At 42.2% G+C, this 20,830-nt stretch overlaps 1 protein-coding gene across 1 annotated transcript in view; it reads left to right on the top strand.

Annotated features, from left to right (window-relative positions):
• MICAL2 (microtubule associated monooxygenase, calponin and LIM domain containing 2) overlaps positions 1-16,430 on the top strand; it is a 53,019-nt gene extending 36,589 nt beyond the window's left edge. Inside the window, exons 14-18 of the mRNA XM_062495924.1 lie at positions 100-175; positions 697-839; positions 12,407-12,593; positions 13,704-13,792; positions 14,118-16,430. Of these exons, the coding sequence (XP_062351908.1) occupies positions 100-175; positions 697-839; positions 12,407-12,593; positions 13,704-13,792; positions 14,118-14,501 (879 nt within the window). The 3' untranslated portion in view covers positions 14,502-16,430. The remainder of the gene's footprint in view (positions 1-99; positions 176-696; positions 840-12,406; positions 12,594-13,703; positions 13,793-14,117) is intronic.
• The last annotated feature ends 4,400 nt before the right edge of the window (positions 16,431-20,830 follow it).

Below are 20,830 nucleotides of genomic sequence, written 5' to 3'. Positions count from 1 at the left end.
ACCTGGAGATGGAACTGGTTATCCTGGGAGCAACTGCTGGGGTGAACCTGGGAACTGCTGCAGTAACCTGTGGAACTCATTTTGGCTTTGCCCTTTCAGGCTGAAGGGAAAACAGAAGAAAATGAAACAAACAAAAGGCGTCGGAAAGGACTCTTCGGTGTCTTTGAGCAGGTTGGTGTTCAGTGGTGCCCACCCCTGGCAGGAAAAAAAAAAAACCTGGCAGGAAAAAAACCTCTCCCCTAAAACTTCGAGTTTACTGTGGCATGCACTAAAGAGCTAAATTAATTTAAATCATTTGGTAGGGAGTAGAGCACTAATTAAATTGCAGTAGTTTTTGTTCTGACGCAAGAATGTTTTAAGGTATTGTGGATTTTTCCTTTTCCTAACTCATCTATTTAGACAATTTTTTATTTGAAGAGTTTGCATTGCAGCTTGGTTTCTCGCCCTTCTCTGAGTCACCTTTGTGACTGCTTTACGCATAGCTGGGCTGATTAATGTTCCTTTTTACTGTATTCTGGGACTCAGAAAATATTTTTTGGTGACTTTTGCATGCTAAACATGTCATTTTAGTATACTGCAGACTGTATTTCCTTTCGCCCTTTGCTGATAAGGATGTTATATCTCTCGCCTCTCCCTTTATGAGTGCTGTAGGAAACCTAAGAAAAACACATTTTGTTGTTTCCTTGCAGACTGCAGGCTTTCCAAGCCAGGGGACAGACAATGGGAAAGAACAGAGTGATGGCAGAGAAGGAATGAACCAGAACAAAGTGAAATCCATGGCAACTCAGCTGCTGGCAAAGTTTGAAGAGAACACTTCCAATACAATTCTGCGGAGACAGGTAGGTCGTAGATAAATGTGAAAGTCATCTCTGAAATTAAACTGTAGTCCCTCCTTGTGAAGGTGGTGCAGATTTCCAAGGGAAGACAGGGTTCTGTTAGGTGTTTGAAGTGGGTTGTCTTTTTTCATTCTTTATTCAAATTACAAGTATTTCTCTCAGTACTTGGTAAACCAGCATGACTCATACAGATCGACTAATGCCTATAAATGTAATGTATTGTTGCATGTTATAGTGTCTAGAAATCTCGTGTGAGTCAGCCTCTGGAGTTTGTTATTTGGCTGCATACAGTATTGCAGAAGGCCTGTTGTTGCCTGTATTTTTCAAATAAAGGACACTGCATATTCTGTGGTGTCTGTCTTTGTGGAAAATCTAGGAACTGTCAAAAGGAAACCTAATCTTCTGTAAGATATGTCTGGCTGCCATTTCCATTCCAAAACTAGGCAGAGTGGAACCCATTCATGCAGTGTTTTCATGGTTTGCTGTTAGTGTGACTAGAGGTGTTTTAAAAACAATCCCATGCTGCCAGGGTAGGGATGAGAAGCTCAAAATCACACTTGAGCCAGAAACAGCTGGAATCAGCAGAGTTTGGACTTGTCACCAGAAAGATCTGAAAGAAGGATGACCAACTTGTGGGTGTTTTGACAAAGATGGTGGCTTTTTAAATTCTTTGTCCTTGTGTCCATCTGTTTATTTAAATACTTGGGTCCTCCAGTAGTGTAGGCTTTATAGATGCCCAGTGACTTTCTCTATCCTTGAACCAAGGTTGTTGGCACACTACCTGGCTACTTGTCAATGCCCTGAGCTTTCTGCGTGTGGTAAGTGGCCAGAGATTTCCTTGGCCATGCTGAAGGAAGTTATTTTGATCACAAACTCTGGTAAAAAGTACCGAATGTGTTCAAGTGTATCTTTGGTGGTAGGAGTTGCTAATGAAATGGGTGGGTGGAAAATATCTGCAAAATGTGTTGTTAAGATTCATAGTAATGTGTCTTTAAAAGCAGCTTTTACTTCTTTCTGCCCCAGAAGTTCCTTGAATCCTATTTACTGTCTTTCTTTCTTTTTTTCTCCTTCACTCTGTCTTTGCAATTTAAAAAATGCTTTCCAAGGAGCTAACAGATAGACCAGCCCTGCTCTCCTCTGACCCTCCTGTCAATCCTCGCTTTGCTAAACCTATGGATCCAAGCCTTCTCCCACCTCAACCAAAAAGGCAGGTAGGAAGCTCCTGTGGGCAGCACGTGGCAAGCACAGCATTCCTTATTGCTGGGAGCTCACAGTTATTGCACAGCTACACAAGATTCAAAGCAATATTTGGAATTGGGATGGGATCTGCAAGTTCTCAGACACATTTAGCTGAGAATTGTGAACACCACATTAGAAGTTTATTTTACACCTACTTTGCCAGATGAGAAGACTCCCTGAAAGTGTGGAAATACCCTGAAAACATAAGTGTTGATTTCTGTGTTGGCACATCTAGGCTCCAAATTGTATGAATGTAATTATACAGCTTCATTTTACATGTGAGAGAACTACAGCAGTACCCAAAAATTTGTGCATGTACTCAATGCTTTGGGCTATTGTTATGATAAGGCCAAGAGAGAAACCTGGCAAAAATGTCTAAGATAAAAGCTTGAGCATTGAAAAGCTGATATTGATGCCCAGGTGTTTAATTTCTATAAGTAGAATTTGTGATAAGAATTTCTGCTGAAAGCTCTTTTGCAGCATCACATATATGGGGGGAAAATGTTGACAATGTAGTCTAAATTTTTCTCTTAGTACTTTTACTTAAAAAAATCTCATCTCAAACAGTATTGATTTTCACTTTACATCAGAGTTTTAAATTGAAATAAACATCCTGCAGTGGCACTTAAGAGTATTTTGCAGAGAAATGATATCTGTGTTGCATGTGGAAATCTGCAGGTCAGAAGCAATTTTATATGAAAAATCAAATTCAGAGATGTGTTCTGAACTCCTCAGAAGATGGCTTAAATCTGAAATACATCATGCACTGATTTGGGTCAGACTAGATCTAGAACTGTGGTAAGAACTACTGCTGAAATCCTCATAATTTGATTATAATCTTAGTTTCAGGCAGATGTGATGCTAAAAAAACCCAACCCAAAACCTTTGCTGTAAACCCTAGGAGAAGTTGTTCTTCTGCACTGCTGCTGTGTGTCACAAAAACTCACAAACCTAGAGAAGGATGTCAAGGCCTGCACAAGTTGTGCAGGTCTGATTCATTTCAGTGCATGTGCACAAGCACCAGAAGTGCAGTAGGAAGTGTGCAGAGAGTTGTATGAGAACATTTTCTTTCCAGTTATGTGCATGACTGTGCTGCGCTTTCGGAAGCATCCTTAAAAGTTGCATATGCTGCATGGTAGTGCAGAAAGCAGAGTTTTGTTCACTTCAAGTGTTTCCCAGTTTCAGGTGGTAGCTAGGAGTGAGCACGAGGTCAGGGAACCCAAACAGTCTTTAAATGGTTCTGATCATATGGCCAGGAGAGCAAAGACTGTGCCCAAAACAGATCCCCAGCCCAGTCTGTCAGAAACCTCTGAAAATCTCGCATCTGCCTGTTCTGCTGCATTTGTACTTTCTGGAGTGCTTGAGCGTCTTCAGCACCTGGAGGAAAAAATGAAACAGGTGACAAGCAACTTCTTTTCCTTTCTGTCTCTTAACTGCCTGTGATAATCTGTGTACTGTGGTTTTGCGGGCTTGTTCTCTGTTGACTGTAGGTTGTATTAAGACAATAAGAAATCTTTCTACAAAATTCTGTGTTCTCTTGATGGACCTGGTTTTAACTGAAATCTCTCTCTTTCTTTTCTTGGCTGTCCTTCCCTGGCTATCACTGCAGAAAAGAGCTCAGACCATAGCAAATAGGGAATTTCATAAAAAGAACATTAAAGAGAAAGCAGCACATCTTGCCTCAATGTTTGGATACATGGAGTTTCCGAAGGTGAATTTTAAGTTTTGCACCTGAAGAACTGCTGAATTGGAAGATGTATAAGAATTCATGGAGGGGAAAAAAATGCAGTGGTTTTGTTTTTATCTTCCTTTCCTCCTGCGTGGATCTGAAAAGTAATGTGGATTCCACTGAAACTAATAAAAAGTGTTGTTTAAATATTATTGCACAGTTTAATTGAGGTAAAACAATCTGAATCATAAAGCTAAGCAGAGTGCTTTAGCGGGAGAGAAATCTGTTCAAATAAACTGTGTCTTGTGCTTAAGCACACACTGCTGGCTCACAGTTTCTGACCAGCTGGTGAGCAGTGGTACTTGGTGCACTCTGCTTTTCCCTGGATTTCATTTTGCTTTCTCCCAGCATGATCTTACCTTACTGCCCACTGTGAATATTTCTATTAAAAAATAGTACAATAATATCATTTACCATGAAGATGCCATGATGATTTCTGCGGGCCCTTACTGTGCAGAGGTAGAGAAAAGAGTAGAACTGTCATTGTTGCCTTTCTGGTTTTTTTTGATGCATGACTGTGAGCTTAACCTGTGTTTATGTCACTGTCTGTTGGATAACTCTCCTGTTTCTGCTCTACACAGAATAAGCTACCTACTAAAGGCTTATCCCATTCTCAGCCCCCAACTCCCTCTTGCCCTCCACCTCATCATTCAGCTGTTGCTGCTTCATCATCTGTTGGTTCAGCTTCCTCTGCTGTTTCTTCTCAACAGGTACTCTATTAAGAGATTTTTCATGTAAAACCCAAACTTGTACTCAGGATGCTTGAGAAATGGCTTGGATGAAAGGTGCTGCCCCCAGACCTGTTGTATAGGTTGTGATTCACATTTAAATCAAACTTTCCTTTTTTACTGCTGTTAGTTCTGCATGTTTGTAAGAGAAATATTGTCATCAGAAATGGCTCAGGTAAAAGCTGAAGAAAAAAGCAAATGGTTAACATTTTTTTACTTCAGTTCTGAAAACTCTGCATTGCTGCTTATTTTAGATGATCTGCTGTTGGATGAATACCACAGGCATGCTGAAGAAAGCTTCACATTATAAAGCACATTGGGTGCTGTGGGGTTGGTTAGTTTTCTTGGGTGGCATTTGTGTTTCTTTTCATAAGAATATCCATCTGGACTGCAGGGGAGAACACGCACAATGATGGTTATTTTACCCACATCTTAGAATGGGCACATGTTAGAATTGTATGAGCACTTACCAATACAGACATTTTATTATTGTTTGTTTAGTTATTTGTGCTTTAAACTTGCTACTGCATGTGAATAGCTAGAATGTAGTTCTTTGTAATAGCAGACCTTATGGAGAGGAAACACCCATCCTCTGAAAGGAGGAGATGACACTTGGGTCAGATTTTTACTACTGAGGCTGATGTTGATGGGCTGTGCTGCAGTGACTGCCTGGCTCCCAGTCCCCAGGGAAATACAGGGGACATGGCCTTCAAGGACACTGCAGGCTCAGCAGGTGCCTTGCTGCACTAATCCCCTAATTCTCTTCAGCTTCAGGGTAATTCCTTTGCCTAGGTTTACCTCTTACTTTTTATGACCTAAGAGGTATAGCATGTGATGGGTTTTAAGCTAAGTCATGGTTTCCAAAAGATTGGGGGCTGATATTAATTTAGTTTGGAGAACTATTGTGGCTCTGCAAAGAGAATTAACTGGGGTTTGGTTTTGTTTGTTTTTTGGTTTTTTTTTTAATCTGAAAAGCCCTTTAGAATATGAGAATAGGCTTTTAATCATATGGAAACTCTGTGAGCAATAATTTCATTGGGATTTTAACATCTCTTCTTGGAGAAAGTTTGTCTGAGCAATCTTTTTTTTTCAGCTGTTATTAAAACTGCATTTTGTTTAAAGTGCCCTGACAGTCTTGATTAGTTTGCCTTTGTATTTAAATGGTGTGGCAATAGTTTGTTGTGACTTGGTTTCACTCAGGCTGAGTTTACTTCAGCTGAGAAGTGCTGCTCTCTCTAGAGATCCTGGCAGGATGCAGCTCAGCTGAAGCAAGAAAGTCTAGTTCTGTCAGCAGCACAGTAAACATATGTTCATCTCACTAGGTAAATACCTGGCTGCTTTAGTAGGACTGCATTTACACTTCAGCAGATCTACATGTGTGAGCATCCTGATGCCTGCATACACAGCTCCAGGTGTTGTACAAGCTCAGGGCCTCTCCTACACCGTGTATTTCACAGGTGTAAATATGGGGCATTTTGTGTGGCTTTTTGGAGGATTTTTAAGCAGCAGGTCTGTTGATCTAATGATCAGGTGATCTTTTACTCCTCCTGTCAGGGGCAGATGTGGTAATAGAATCTGTCCCTGCCCTTTCGTGGTCAAATTGTTGTCCCTCTGTTTTATCCTTACACATTGCACAGAATGTGAAAATTTTATCCTACTCTATAAAACACTGACTAAATATGCATTGCTATACTGTATAAATAAAAACTCAACAGTGTTTCAGATGCAGTGTGCATTTTCAGGTACTGTTCAACAATACATTTGGACCTCTGCTGTGAATATGTACTGGAACAGCTCACATCTCTGCTATCTGAAGGGGTCTCAAAATTTGTATTTCTAGTCTCTGTTCTGAGAGTTATCATTAGCTAAGTGTAGGCTTCAGTATCAGAAAGTGTTTTGGGATTGATAAACTAACAGGAAGAGCTGCTGTGTGTTGCTGTCAGTGTTTCTGCTTTTTCTTCAGCAGAAAGCAAGAAGGTAATAGAAGTGTTTTGAATTCTGTAAGGCTTCACAGTATATGACCTATAAATGTCAGCACCCTCCCATGGTTTTAAATAGCTAGTGCTGTCATTTTAATTTCAGGTGAATTCTGAGGTTGTTGCCAGACATGAAAATCCATTGCACCTGTTGAGTTTTCCTTGGAACAGTATTAGTTATGGGGACACAGTTATTGAAAAAGGTGGCTGTGAAATCATACTGTCTAATTACAGAAACGTGTTATTAAGTCTAGTTCTGCAAGTAACACTTGAAAAGAAGGTTATGGGACAGTATTGTTTCTTTCATGACATGCAGTCATTACAACTTAGTGAGAATTACCTTCTATGTGCAATATGCTAATAATAATAAAAAGTAACTTCTAGCTTCAAGCACACAGCTGGAATTATGAGTTAGCATATGTTATATTACAGGCTGGGCTTTGGTTATTCCTGTTTTCTGCTCAAGGTTGAATTGACCTTCAGAAAACTCTGTTCACCTGAGTTGTGCAAGAGTGAATCCCCACAGTGTGTGGTAAGAACTGGGAAGTTTTTGCAATCAGTTTGCTCCCTGAAGAGCTTGGATCAACGACTTCCCTTCAGTGACGTGACTCTAATTTCCAGCAGTAAGCAGGGCTGGGGTGGCTCCTACACACAGTAACTTATCACTCAAATGTTGTTTATCTCAGAGGGAAAATATACATAGCAGGTTGTACCGAAAGTAAATAAATCACCCTCAAAGCAAAATAAGACCAGGAAAATCACTAAGGATATGAAAGAAAAAAGGGAAAGCATTGTATGCTTTTGGAGGCAGAAAGCATGTTTCCTTTGTTTTATGAGAATGCTACTGAGGCTTACTTGGCTGGCTGTGCAGTTCTGAATAAGAACCCAGGGAAAGAGAGAAGGCAGCTTTCTCTTCAATGGTAATAACTGCCCTGGTCCACCTGCTGAAAGGCAGCGTGCCACTGACAGTTCAGCAGTCTGGGGCAATCACAGCCACGTGGGGTCTTTAGGGGTTTTCTGTTGTCCCCTGAAATTCACCCTCTAAGGAGACTCTTCTGGGTTCCTGTTCAGCAAAGGCTTCAAAGCTGCTGCCACAAAGCTGCCTGAGCTGGGAGCAGTAGCCTGTTCCATGCAGACAGTGGCCCCAGCATCTCAGAGCTGTGTGTGACTGCAGTACAGCAGTGGCCACAGGGCACTGGGGACATTCTCTGCAGTGGCCACAGGGCACTGGGGACATTCTCTGCATGTCTCTGATTGTGGCAGGTGCTCTTGGGGCTGCCCTGCTGGGTCCTCCTCCTGCCCTGGTGTCTCTGTTTGGTGACTGAGGTGGCACTTGGACAGAACAGAATAGTTCTGTTGGAAGGGATGTACAGCAAACATCTCCTCCCTGACCAAGTCAGGGCTGACCAAAAGTTAAAGGGAATTGTTGCTAAATTATATTGAAATCCCACTTGCTTTTGGTTGAAATATGGGTCCACGTTCATTAGAGGAACATTTCCTTTTAATAACATTCCTGAAGTGTATATAAACATGCAATTTTCTTGTTTTGACTGCTTTAATGTTGACATAGATTGTTCCAGTGGGTGGAGGACAGAAATCAGCCAACCTGATGAATTTCAAGGTGTAGTCCAGGCTCAGTGATACTTTTCCTGAAATTCAAATACTTGCACTTTACTCACAGCCTTGTTATTTGACTGATTGCTCAAGGAAAACTTTCTGCTTCAACTGACTTTGAATACTTACTTTTACTTTGGAGCTTGTGGACAAGGACTTGTACTTGTATGTGGCCCAGAAATTGCTCAGCATATTCAGAGGTGCAGAATTTGGGGAGGGAAATTTTTTTGTTCCATGTTCTTAAACAAATCAAAGGAATGTAGTTTTCCTGTAGTGGCAAGTAGCACTTCTTGTAGTGGTTTATAATTTGGTGTACCACTTAGAACAGCATTGTGGTATGGAATTAGCAGTTAACTTTGCAGTTGTTACCCACAAGTTGTCTAGATATTGAATAATATTTTAAAGTATTTTTATATTAAACAAAACCAAACAGGACAGACATTTGTCCCTTAAGTGGCCTTTGTAGTTTTAATGTGTATATTTTGTACCTGCCGGGATATCAAGTTAATTATGAGATAACTCATAAGGGGAGCTGTAAAGGGTTGGACGTGCTCCCTTCAATTTTTTTATCCATAATAATTTTTGAGAACACACCCTCAGTGCATTATAAGTGTTTTTTAAACTTGGTAGAAAATACTTGAAAATTGTTTTGAAGTCTTCCAAATACTGTTTCATTTATATTTTTCTCCTTTCTTCTTGGTAACTTTCTGGTAAAGTAAAACCTTTAACTAGCAGGACTTAGTGAGGTGGCAGAAGATAAATCATTTTGCTGAGAAGAGGGGGACTTCCTTGAGATTTGGGGTCTGTGAGAAGTAAATGGAGTATTAAGATATTGTTGCCTGGAAAGGCTGAGCTGGAACAGAGACTAGACAGAGCAAAAGGAATAAAATAGGTATTTATTGAAAGGATGCACCTTGGGCAGTGCAATAGCCTGGCTGGGGCTACACCCAAATCAAATCCAAGGTGGATCCTGGTCTTTACACTTTTGTAAGTTTTGGTTCATCTACATCTTGGGGTCAATTATCCAACCACAGCCCCAGGCTATGAAGTCTCAGCCCCCCTGCCTTGCCCCCTTTCTCTCTGTGTTGTTTCTGACTTTTGGGTACCAGTTGTCCTTGATTCCCTAGCTAGAATGGAATTCTTTTGTCACTATCCTGTGAAGAGAACTCACTAACACCTAATATGAAGTGTCAGAGTTACCCACTAAGCAGTAGAGGTTCTGAAAAATATAAAAGCTAAAACCCAAAGCATCAGTATCACGTGTCTGTCCTCATGGAAAAAGCAATGCCCTGACTTCAGAAGCAGAGTGCCAGAGCCCTAGCCAGCACAGGATGGCCCTTGCTGCCTTTGCCATCAGAGAGGCTGTGGGGTCTCGCACTGACTCAAAAGCTAAAATCCCAATCACTGCAGGAAATTTGGTTTAGAATAGAAAATATTTCTGTAAATCTGTGAAGTCTTTACTGTGTTTTTTCCCAGGAGCAGAGTACCTAGCTGCTTGCTGCCCCTCACACACGCACACACACGCTCTTCCCTTTTCCAGTCCCCAGGAGCTTCCTCAGGTGTGTCCCAGGCAGGGAAGCACAGAGTAGTCATTGCCCTGCCTGCTGTACACCTGGAGCCAGAGCCCAAGCAGCTGCTGGCTCCTTGCAGCCTGATTCACACATTTGGTTAAAAACAGCCTAACTTTGGTGGCTTCAGCAGGGTGACCAAGTGGATTAAAGGAGATGCTTCCCTCTCATGAGTGTGGTTTCTGCAGTTTGCCCTGGCATTGCCATGAGTCACTCAGAGGGGCCAAGTGGTTGCCCTGTGAGCACCAACAAAACACTTCTGTGTGGGACTTGGCTCGCATGTTTTTGTAGAATGTTCCCTGAAATGTCACGGTTTGGGGTGTCTTAGTGTGGAGTTCAATCCCACCCCTGCTCTGAAATGCAACAATCAAGTCCCAGAGAAGCCAAAGTGAACAATAGGGCTTTTTTTAATGTTGGAATGTCCAGCTCAGATAGCCAGGCAGTGGCTCTCAGCTCAGCCTTTCATGGACACAGCAGGAAGCCTTGAGGAGAATGGTTTGCTCCCATCAGGAACGTCTCAGTCATCCTCAGGGAGAAGCCTGTGGGCTGCACAGAAGCCTTCTGTGGCCCCAGCTGGACCATGCTGGCCATGCATGAACATGCTTGTGCTCTGCTGGACTTGCCCTCTGCTCTTTCTCTTGCCTCCTTCTATCAGTGTTTGCACGTGTCCACATCATTCTTGTCCTTTTTTGTCTCTAAATTCTCTTTCAAGGGTAACTAAAGCTTTTCCTTCTATTCTTCATCTTCTCCCCTTTCCTGGTCAGACAACTGTAGGAAAGGTCTCACGTGCCATTGGAGCTGTGGCTGAAGTTCTTGTAAATCTGTATGTGAATGATCACAGGCCCAAGCCACAGCTTGAACTGGTAAGACTAAGCCCAGAAAGAAACAGTAACTTGATTTAAGAGCAGTGTTCCCAGAATGCCACCCTGACTTAAGACCCCAGTTGTGGAGCACTTGAAGCCTTATGAAAGGTCTAACACTTTAATTAAAGAATTGAGTGCACACTGGCACAATGTGCTGATGGAAGTGTTGCTCACCACATCTTCTATTTATATTTCTGTTACTTGACTGTGTGAATTAAAACGTCAGGAGGCTTTCATTAAGTGTAATTGCTGTAGAATTAGTAACAGAATGCAATTATTACTCAGGGTGGCTTCTAAAGAAAGTTTTGTGGAGTACATGCTTATGCAGTTATTTTTAAGACACGAATCTGTGCTGAATCACTGTGCCTCCTTTTGAAGAGGGCTGTTTCTCAGCTCTGACACTGTTCTGTGTTGAATTCAGAAGCAGTCTCTGGACCGAGCTGCAGGTTCTTGCCCCATTCCTCACTCTCCATCTGCTGCCTCCAGTGCTCAGAGATGTCAGGTACTGGGAAGCCAAGCAAGGTGTTGTGTTGCAGTGATGACACTTTACTTACCAGCCAGCACTAAACTCAGTCGTTTCAGCTTCACTGTTAACTATCTGATCTATTAACACCATGGTTTTAAAAACACATCTGTGTGGTTTTCCATTTGCATGGTTGATTGTTTGGAAAGGTTCATGCTCTGAAATGATCCATCAGAGCAAAGTGGATTGCTAATGGCAAATCTGGAATAGAATTCTCAACTTCTAAGCACAGGACTACGTGACAATAACAACTGTGAGTTCTGCTTAACATTAAAAAAATGGTTCCTAGTCTTCCTTTTGCTGGCAAATGAAAGCTGAGTTGTGTGGACTGTGTGCTGTTGTCTGAATGTGCCTTGGACTTCTCCTCCATCCCACATGTGGAGTCTCTGCTGTGGCAGCAGGGATGGTTTAAGGGGAGGAGGGTGTGGTGGATGTGGCAGGCACAGCATGCTCACCTGTGTCCACCTGTAACCAGCCATAACACAGTAATGTAAAGTAACATCCTCATACCTGCCTCTAGTAAGAAAAGGGAAGTCCAGTGGCATCTAATCATTCTAGTTCACTTTTCTGTACCTTGTGCATGTATATCTGAGGGGATGAGATTTGTGGCAATTAAAGAATGTTAATTACCAGCCTAATTTCAACAAACTTTTGAAATAGTTCCACGTTGTTAATATGGATTGTATTTTGAATGCCTTAAAAATGTTCTGCATGTGTGTGGTAGGAAGCAAAGTGATTTTGGAAGCCAACCGAGCCCAGGCTGGGCTGTTGTGTCGGGAGTAACAGGGCTGAGGGGGAGGCACGGCTGTGGTGATGGGAAGGGTGGTTCAGACAGCAGCGTTGAACACTGCTCTTCCTCCTGGGCCTCAAAGCACAAGCCTGCATTTTCCATCAGACTGAACTGAGTCTTCAGGGTGTCTTTTTGCTTGGCTGCAGATGCAAGTCTGCTGTCTGAGGCTGGTGAGGTGTGCCCTCACCTCCTGAGAGGGACACGAGTCCCTGAGCCAGGGCGGTGCAGGGTGACCAGGGAGTGATGCTGCTCCTGGCCCTGAGTAATCAAAATGTTGGTGAGCTCCCAGAGGGAAACTGAATGCAAGTCCAGCATCAAAGTCACCCCTTTAAAATCCTTGTGATGTCTGATTTATTAATTGCTGCATAAACCTACAGAATTGCAATAATGAGTAATACAAAAGCTGACTGGTGCTTACTGTAATTTTGCTTGGAGGGTGCTGTGCAACACTTCAAGCAGCTAAAGCAGCTGTCCCCTTCATAAAGATTTATATCTGGGTGTGGAGCGACAGCTTTATGTTCTGTTGTTATCTCTGAACAGGGTTCTCTGCGGAAGGAATTCCCCAAGTCCATCGGGGGGAGTGATATTTGTTATTTCTGCAAGAAGAGGGTCTATGTCATGGAGCGGCTGAGTGCAGAGGGCCACTTCTTCCACAGGGAGTGCTTCAAGTGTGAAATATGTTCTACAACACTCCGCTTAGGAATCTATGCCTTTGATGTTGAGGAAGGTAATGGAGGAGCTACTTAGGAGTATTTTGAAATGTCCGAGTACTGGTGCTTTTAGTGGAATTAGGGACAAAGATCTGGCCCGGCAGCACAATCCAGGGGAGGTCTGCCGAGTGTGCTGCTTGTGTCCCCGATGATCCTTGAGTCCTTGCACTGGCAGTCCCAGTCTCTCTGAAGAGTTACGACAGACCTGAGCTTTAAATGAAGAAATCCTCAGTGGAAAATAAATTGAGTGACCGAAATGCACTTTATTGAATCACAGGTCAGAGTAAGGGGTGGAAAAAAGGGGTAAGGTTTCTCCAGTATTACAGTTATTCTTATCTCCATTTAAAACTGACTGTTAAATAATGTGATCTGTAAAGACAAGCCGTAATAGTGGCAGATTTACAGGGACGCAGGGAATGTAGGTTATTTCTTTTTAAGATGTTATGGTCAGGAGTTGAAAGCAGCAGGACTGGCCAAGCACAGCATGATTTATTCCAGGCTCCAGGCTGCTGCACAACAAGAGGTTCAGATCTTGGGTGCTTCATCCCTCCTAAATCCTGGGGTTTGCCTTTTTTTCTTTTTTTTTCTTTTTTTCTTTTTTTTTTTTTTCAGTTTGGAATAGAATTATCAAACTGAATTGAAATTCCTTTGCCCCTTCCAACGTATTTGAGTAGATCAGAGTATTAACCTGATCTCCCTCTGCCTCAGGATTAAAAATTCAAGCTCAAAGTGGTTCTTTACCACTGTGGAGAATCTGCAAAGCTGTCCTTTTGAGTTGATTATTTGACTTTTTTTTTTTTTATGTTTGATGCCTTGTGTTGGTTTGTGACTTTGTATTTATGGGATGGTTTTTTTTGCTATTTATTAATCTTATACCTGAGAGGTAGATAAATGACCTCATGTTATTGCACTAATGTGAAAATCTGTAAAAGAAACCTACTCAGAGCTGTTAATCAGGGTGAGTGCCAGGTTTCCTGTGCCTTTTGCTGCATACCTGTTCATTACCCTGGTTTTGTTGGGGTTTTTTTGTTGGTTTTTTTCTTTTTTTTTGGTAGATTCAACAGTGATTTTTCAGTCCATGCATGTATAGATAACATATCCTGTAACTGATTTTTTCCCTCTTGTAGGTAAATTTTACTGTAAACCTCATTTTACGCACTGCAAGATCAGTACGAAACACAGAAAGAGAAGAGCAACAATACAGATCCATGGACAGGTATGGAGTGATTATATTGCTAAAGCAATACTGGGGCAACTTTATCTGGGGCAGGCTGCAGTACCTGTGTGTGGATGTGGATGTTTTCTGCCTCACGTGCGGTGAAATCAGTGTTAAAATCCAAACCTTCTGGTTCTGCAGCTTTGGTGTATTTCTCATCTGGTTCTCAATGGAATTTAGCTTTTCTGTGCCAAGTAAAGCTGAACTGAAGAGCAACTGGAAATGCAAATGCATGGCAAGGCTTGAAGGCAGCAGCAGGAGCTGGACTGACATACTTTGGAGGCATCTTTAACTCTTTTTATTTTTTAATGCTTTTCCTAAGGAGGCGATCGACGCGTGGAAGAAAGTAGAAGCCAAGCCCGCAGAGATGAACACAGAAAGCACTTTGTCCCCTGCTAGCAGTCCAGAGGACAGGTCCCCAGGTATCCTGACTTCCTTCTTACGGGGCGCGCTAAGCTGGCCCCTGCGGGTGACCAGGGATCTGCTTGACATTCCCAGCCGCCTGGGTGACTGGATGCATGGTGTCCTGCACGCTACCCAGCTCCATTTCAGGGACAATGCCTATAACTATACCTACCTGTACGAGCTCCTGAGCCTTGGGGTGCCGCTGCTCTGCGCTCTCCTGGAGGTACTCACTCACATGTACCGGGAGGCAGAGCTCTCACTTGAGAACGTGCTTGAGTGGGTGAAAAGGTTCTGTGGGGTTTGAGTTGTGTCTTGCTCAGTCGTGCCTTTCAGATTTTCCAAGTTAACAGCCTGGCTGTTGTCTCGAGGCAGGGAGGGGGGGGGGGGGGTGGATTTTGGTTTGGAGGGTTTTGGTTTTGCTTTCCGTGCAATTTCACGTGTGACTTTGTTGAATGGTGGATTCCTTGTGATAGAAGCGAGGTACAATCAAAATTTTCAACGTAAAATGTACTGTATGTTAGAGCATGAAGGACAGTGTCCAAACACATTTCCACAACATGCACTCAGATGAAGGATATTTTCTAGATTATTTCCCCCCTGTTTTATTCTGTGATCAGACCACTGGAGAAGATGGTACATTTTTGAACCCATTTTTCTCCTTACTCTCCGCAGCTTTTTGTTTTTCTTTTTTTCTTTTCTCTTTTTTTTTTTTTTTTCTTCAGTTAGACCAAGAAAGAATGTGTGTTCTTTCAGGAATATTTCTGACAGATGACTGGGTTTTGAAACCTGAGTATGGCACATAGCTTTTTATTTTGTCCTTGCTCTCATCTTTGCTCTAGGCTATGAGGTTTATAACTTGCATGAATATGTTTCAAAAAAACCATGTACATAATTCAGGTTGTTCCTAGTCATGCCTTTTACATTGCTTGTGAAGGATACCTTTTGTTGATAGTGGGTATTACCTGTTCTGCTAATTTATTTGAAGTTTTAAAATAAATTTAAAGAGCAAATGATAGTTGAGTGAAGGCTTGATTGAAATTTTAAGGCAAGGGAACTGGTAGGAAGAAGTAGACCACACACTCCTCAAGTCCAAGCTTCCTCATTTTTTGAATGTAATTCCTGTACAATTACTCATTTAGTGGCTGATATGAGGAATATCAATTTATTGAGCGCTCCTCTGTAACTGAAGTCACTCCTGTTGTGCCTCTGGGCAGGCACTGCTCTCAGTGTCTTCAGGAATTTTTAAAAAACACAGGTTTAGAGCAAACATCAAAAGCCTATAAATGTATTCTTAGGCAAGAACAACTTTCTGGGGTTAATTCATTTCAGGGTGTTCAGCTGGTGGTAGAAAGGTGAAATTCTGTTACCTGCAGTGGCAGATGAGTAAATTTCTATCAGATGTCCCCCAGCAAGGTCTGCCTTAATCAGAAGGTCTACCTTAGCTTGTTAAACAAGGACACAGTGACATCCCAATGCTCATTGCTTTCAGCCTAGTTAGCCAGCCTAGGTAAGCGTGCTCCCTGCCTTTCAAGTACTTTTTTATACTCAGAAGTTTACCAGGTAAACCCTTAAACATGGCAATATGTGTAGCCTGAAATGAAAAGCATCTGTAGCATTCATTTGTAGCCAGAAGAATGTGGTGTAAACAGTAGGAAATACTGTTGCATTCAAGTTAGTACCAAAACTGAGGATCACCTGCTAGTGGTCTCAAGTGACTGTGCTGCCTATGGGCTGGCAGGTCTTGGGGTTTGTTGTTTTGTTCTGTTTTGTTTTGATTTAATATAATGTGGGAAAAGATTATTTGAATTGTTTTGCATCTTAGGTATGAAAAGGAAATGTGTCTGCTGTTGCAAATAAATGACAAACTGGATCTTTCTTCTAGATAGTTTGCCTTTCTTTAAACTATGAGGATGAGCTTTTCACATTTTAGAGTGGTTATGTATTTTGGGGGGGAAATTGTTCTTTTTATGCACAAAACTTGAAAGTGCTTGAAGAAAATGGTTAGATATAAGGTAGCATTTCTTTGCATAAATTGCCATTAATGCTCAAACATGTATTCAGCCAAACTTTGCTACAATATTGAGTGAGCACAGCAATAATTACAGTTACACAGTGACCCATCTGTATATATGGAATGTATCTGCATCTTTCTTACAGCATTTTAAAAACCTGGCATGGAAACACTGTATTATTTTCAATTGTTTGCTAATGACAGTAACTGCTTCACCCAGAACAGGAGACAGTGTGTGCAGTGTGGTTGTTCCTGCAACACAGCAAACTGCTGAGTGGTCAGGTTTCCAGATTTGGGCTGCCATCAATTTTGGCTTCAGTTTGTCAGTAGGAGAGTCTTTAGGAACACTTCTTCCTAAAGTTTTCTCCTGCTGTTCACTACAGCAGAGTGAGCACAATGGTAAACACAGAGAAAATGGTGATGCAGTAAGAAACCTGGAAATCTCTGGCCAATGAACTTAAACTAAATGATTCTTACTAGTATGAAGTGTAAAAATAAGATTTAAAAAAAATATGGTATTTGTTTTATGCAGATTTTTATAATGGGACATAAATCCCTACATTTCTACAACATCATTCAGGAACTTGCATAATGAAAATGTTTTTAATTGCCATGCATATCCCACTGTGATTTTACAGATAATTCTATTGGGAGGGTTATTTTATTGGTATGACTCTAATTGGTTGATTTTTTTGACTTCTTCATCTTACTGTTCTGCTAGTGATACTCACACCTGCTTGTCCTGGTTGATAATTGGATGAAAAAAAAGCAGTTTCATTTTGGCCAGTTGTTCTTTGTACCCATGTAGTCTTCCTGATGCTTTCCTACATAACCAAGTGAAGTTCTGTGTTTTCTTCCCTGCTGTCTTCTCTGCCAATCTCCCTCATTGCTTTTAGTCCAATTCAACATTCCGGTGCTGCACCCGCTCACTGGCTGAAGCCTTTCTACTCTCAGGTGATTTTTTTTTTTTCCAGTTCCAAAATTACATGACTAACCCTGTTGTTCGAAGTCATTTCATTGTGTGTTTTGGGTTGTTTTTTTTGTTTTTTTTTTAAACTGTTGGAGCAATCTGTGTGTCTGGTATATTAATGGAGCTTTGGCATGATTATTTAACCTGTTGCTGAGTTCACAGTTCTAGAAAAGATGATGTCTGTGCTCTTTGTAGGGAATGATTTTCTCTCTGTGTCTGTGCATGTGTGCTTCCCTGTGCCTTTAAGGTAAATTAGGCAAGCAAAGGGCTTCTTGAAAGAACTTGTTAAAGCCTTACTGCTTTCTAAGAACTGTGAAGGAAAGGTTTAAAATAAGGCCAGGGTGTGATTACCCAGCTGATTCTCCAGGTTAACCTGTTTGCATGGAGCTCACACACTCCATGAGCAAGCAGTGTCTGAGCACTTCCCTGCTTTCCTACTGGAAAAATCTGGTATAAAAGGTTCTGCAGAAAAAACAGCCAAAACCAAGCCAATTCTAGTCTTCCACCCCAAGTGACATCTTTAGGCTGGCATAAGAGTGCATGTGGTTCTGGGGCTGAGCTATCCACGTGCCGAGTTCCAGAATGCTTTGGTCTGAGAGGTTTTATTTCTTTGGCTGGCACTCTGGTGGATGGGTTTCTCTTTGCCACCCCTCTCCACGACCACCCCCCACCATGATTTTGTTTATTTTTTACATGAGTTCCAGTTGGTATAATCACTAGGGGACAGTCTGGGAGGGGAAGTGAATCCCAGCAAGTGCACTGAGCCTGACTGATGTGGTCCTAGCCCTGCTGAGCATCCCTCTCAAAGGGAAGGGCCTTGGAACTGATCTTAGGAGCAGCTTTAGGAGGGGCCAAGCATCCTCTGCCATCTGTCCCATTTCAGAGCCTCTGGCAGCATGCACCTTACTTTGCTGGTCTGTATGTTTGCATGACTCAGCCAGTAGTATTTATTTGTGTGGGTATCCCAAAATGGTTTGAGGACTCTGAAAGTCCCCATGTTGTGCCCACACAGAATCTCTCTGTGTTTCCAATGTCATTTCCTGCACAAATGGCTGAGATGTGACTCCCAGTGTATTTCAGGGCTGCAGTGTGTTGTTAAAAAGCTCAGCATGCTTTAATATGAAGGTCATGACATAAAGGTCTGCCATTTCAAACCACTTCCTATTGCTGTGTTTTTTACTCTCTGTTGCAGAGTCTTCCTTGCTCTTCCTGCCCAATGAGGATTCTGTCCTTCTCCTCCTAAATCTTCTGTCTTCATTTTACTTGATAATCTTAACTGAATATTTTTATTAAGTAGTTTTTAACTCTGTATTTAAATTTTCACATGAAGTTCTGTATTTTGCACACGATAAAAATTGTTTTAGCTTTATTTATGATATCTGCTGTAAACAAAAATAAATGTAGTTCTTTATAAGTCTCCTTGTTTCATCTCTTCCTTTTATACAAACTTCCTGGGTACAGAGACTTGGCAGTGACTTCACTCTGGTTTTGTACCTTCCTCTTGTGGTGGAAGCTGTGGTGTTACCCTGCTTGTGGCCTGAGCCAGAGGTCTGAGACTGTCCCTGTGCTGGTGTCACTGCATGTGTGTCCCTTGGGAAAGGGCTGCACATCAAGGGCCTGAGGAGTTGTCCCCCCGCTGCAGACCCAGGGTGGCCGGTGCTGACGTTTACCCTCCTGGACATGGGGAGCTGGTCTTGGTGGGCATGGGGCACACACAGACAGCATTGTCCTCCTCTCCTTGGCCTCTGCTGCCTTTCCTTACGCTGTTGTTTTACAGATTAACATGTGTCATAAAGGTAACAAGTTAATGTGTTTGGGTTTTTGGTTGCCTTCAGAAAAAGCAGGTAATGACCCAGGATAAATCTTTGCCTTTGCTACTCACTCTGGACTTCTATTCCCAGTACCTCCTGGACCCCGGAAGCTTCAGCTCGTGGTGACACAGTTGCCTTGCTTTATTTAATTACTTAAAAAAAAATATTTTGCATTTTAAGATGGTGGTGGAATTCTTTGTTTGGCACTGAAGCTTTGAGAGGCATCAGATGTTCATGCTGTTCTCATAAAGTTTCACTCCTTCCTGCTAACATATCAGTACAATAACTTGGAACTGGGGTAATGTGGAGCCTGGATTTATTTTGCCCAGAGCTGCAGAAGGCCCAAGCAGTCACATCAGTAGCCAGTGCTGTCAGCAGAGGGTCAGACCTTGCAGTGGGCAGCCCGTGCAAGGCAGGACGCAGCGTATGGATAAGAAATGAAGCAGACGAAACGATCAGCACGAGGGGAGGAAGTTTGTGTTGGTTCCCTCGCTCTAGGTCCAAACCATGATACACCACCACCACCACATGTTCCCTGTTTTGCTGCTGGGAGAGCCTGGTGCGTTAAGGTCTGTGTGAATTTAACCAGCAGCGTGAGCAGGAGACCTGGATCTGCTCCTGCTCTGCTCTGGAGCTCTCTGAGAGCCCGGCTGGCAGCAGTGCCCCCAGAGCTGTGGTGCTGTGTCCCTTTGCAGAGCTGCAGCTGGTGAAATAGGAGCTGCAGGCTGCTCCTCTGGGCTTGTCCTGCCCTGGGTGCCTCCCCAAAACCCGGGGTTCCCGAGCAGGGGACACCGGTGCCTCTTTGCACAGTTCATGCCCTCTGAGATCTGATGTCGCAGGTGCCACTCCAGCATGAGAAGGGCAGAGGTGACCCTGGCAGGCTCAGGAGCTGCTCTGTCTTTCCTCCTCTTCACACTGCTTCAAATGGGTTCTGAACTTGTCTGTTGCCACAAGGGCCATTTGGATTGAAAATAAGTGCAGAAATGTGCCTATTTTCTCTATTAAATTTCTTTTTTTTTTTTTTTTTTTTTTTTTTTAGAGAAGCCAGGCTAACCTTTCATTCTCAAAGCCAGGCAGCATTAACTGCCTGGGTGTCTGTTAATGAAAACCAAACATATCAGCATTCACTAAAGGTAGCCCACCTTTACTATAATTATGCTAAGCCTTTAAAATTAAAAAGATCTTGCAGGTTTTAAACACACTTGATTTGAATAGAAGAATACAGACAAAGCTTCTTAAAATGGTTCAAATTCAAACATCAGCCTTTCATTAACTCTACCAAGAAGAGTAATTTCTATTCCTCTGAGTTTCTTCTAAATTGCTACAGCTGTAAAATGCCAGTGAAAGTTTCTTCTGTGTGTCTTCCAACCTCAAGCAAAGACTATGGTCTGCATTTTCCACAGCATTATGGCAATTAGTTACTATAATTTGCTTTAATTTCACTTCTGGCTCACTCATTCCTCACATTCCAATCAAAACATTGAGTTTTGAAATGCACTGAGTTCTGCATTAATATTTATGTTTTTGAAGACATGACATGTTTGCAGATGACTTGTTTTTTTTTTCCTGAAAGATCATGTCACTGAAGATAGGAAGACATTGTGATTAATGCCTGTATGCAAGTATATGTATTAGTCATGTAAATATTTCCCAAAATCTCTTTCCTTTTCATGAACTCTGCTCACATAAAAGGAAGGGAGGCTTTAATCTCATCAGGTGGTGGGCTCCAGACTTGTTTGAAATGGATGGAATTTCTTAAATGTTGTTTTGAAATGTGAAATGATGAAATTTCTGTGTTGCTGTAGTACTGAATTTGCCCTTTTCAGCATTTGCTCTGCAGG

Source organism: Cinclus cinclus, chromosome 6 (genome assembly GCF_963662255.1).
Source record: "Cinclus cinclus chromosome 6, bCinCin1.1, whole genome shotgun sequence".
Taxonomy (NCBI): Eukaryota; Metazoa; Chordata; class Aves; order Passeriformes; family Cinclidae; genus Cinclus; species Cinclus cinclus.
The sequence above is the reverse complement of the archived record's forward strand: the minus strand, read 5'-3'. Positions and strand labels throughout refer to the sequence as shown.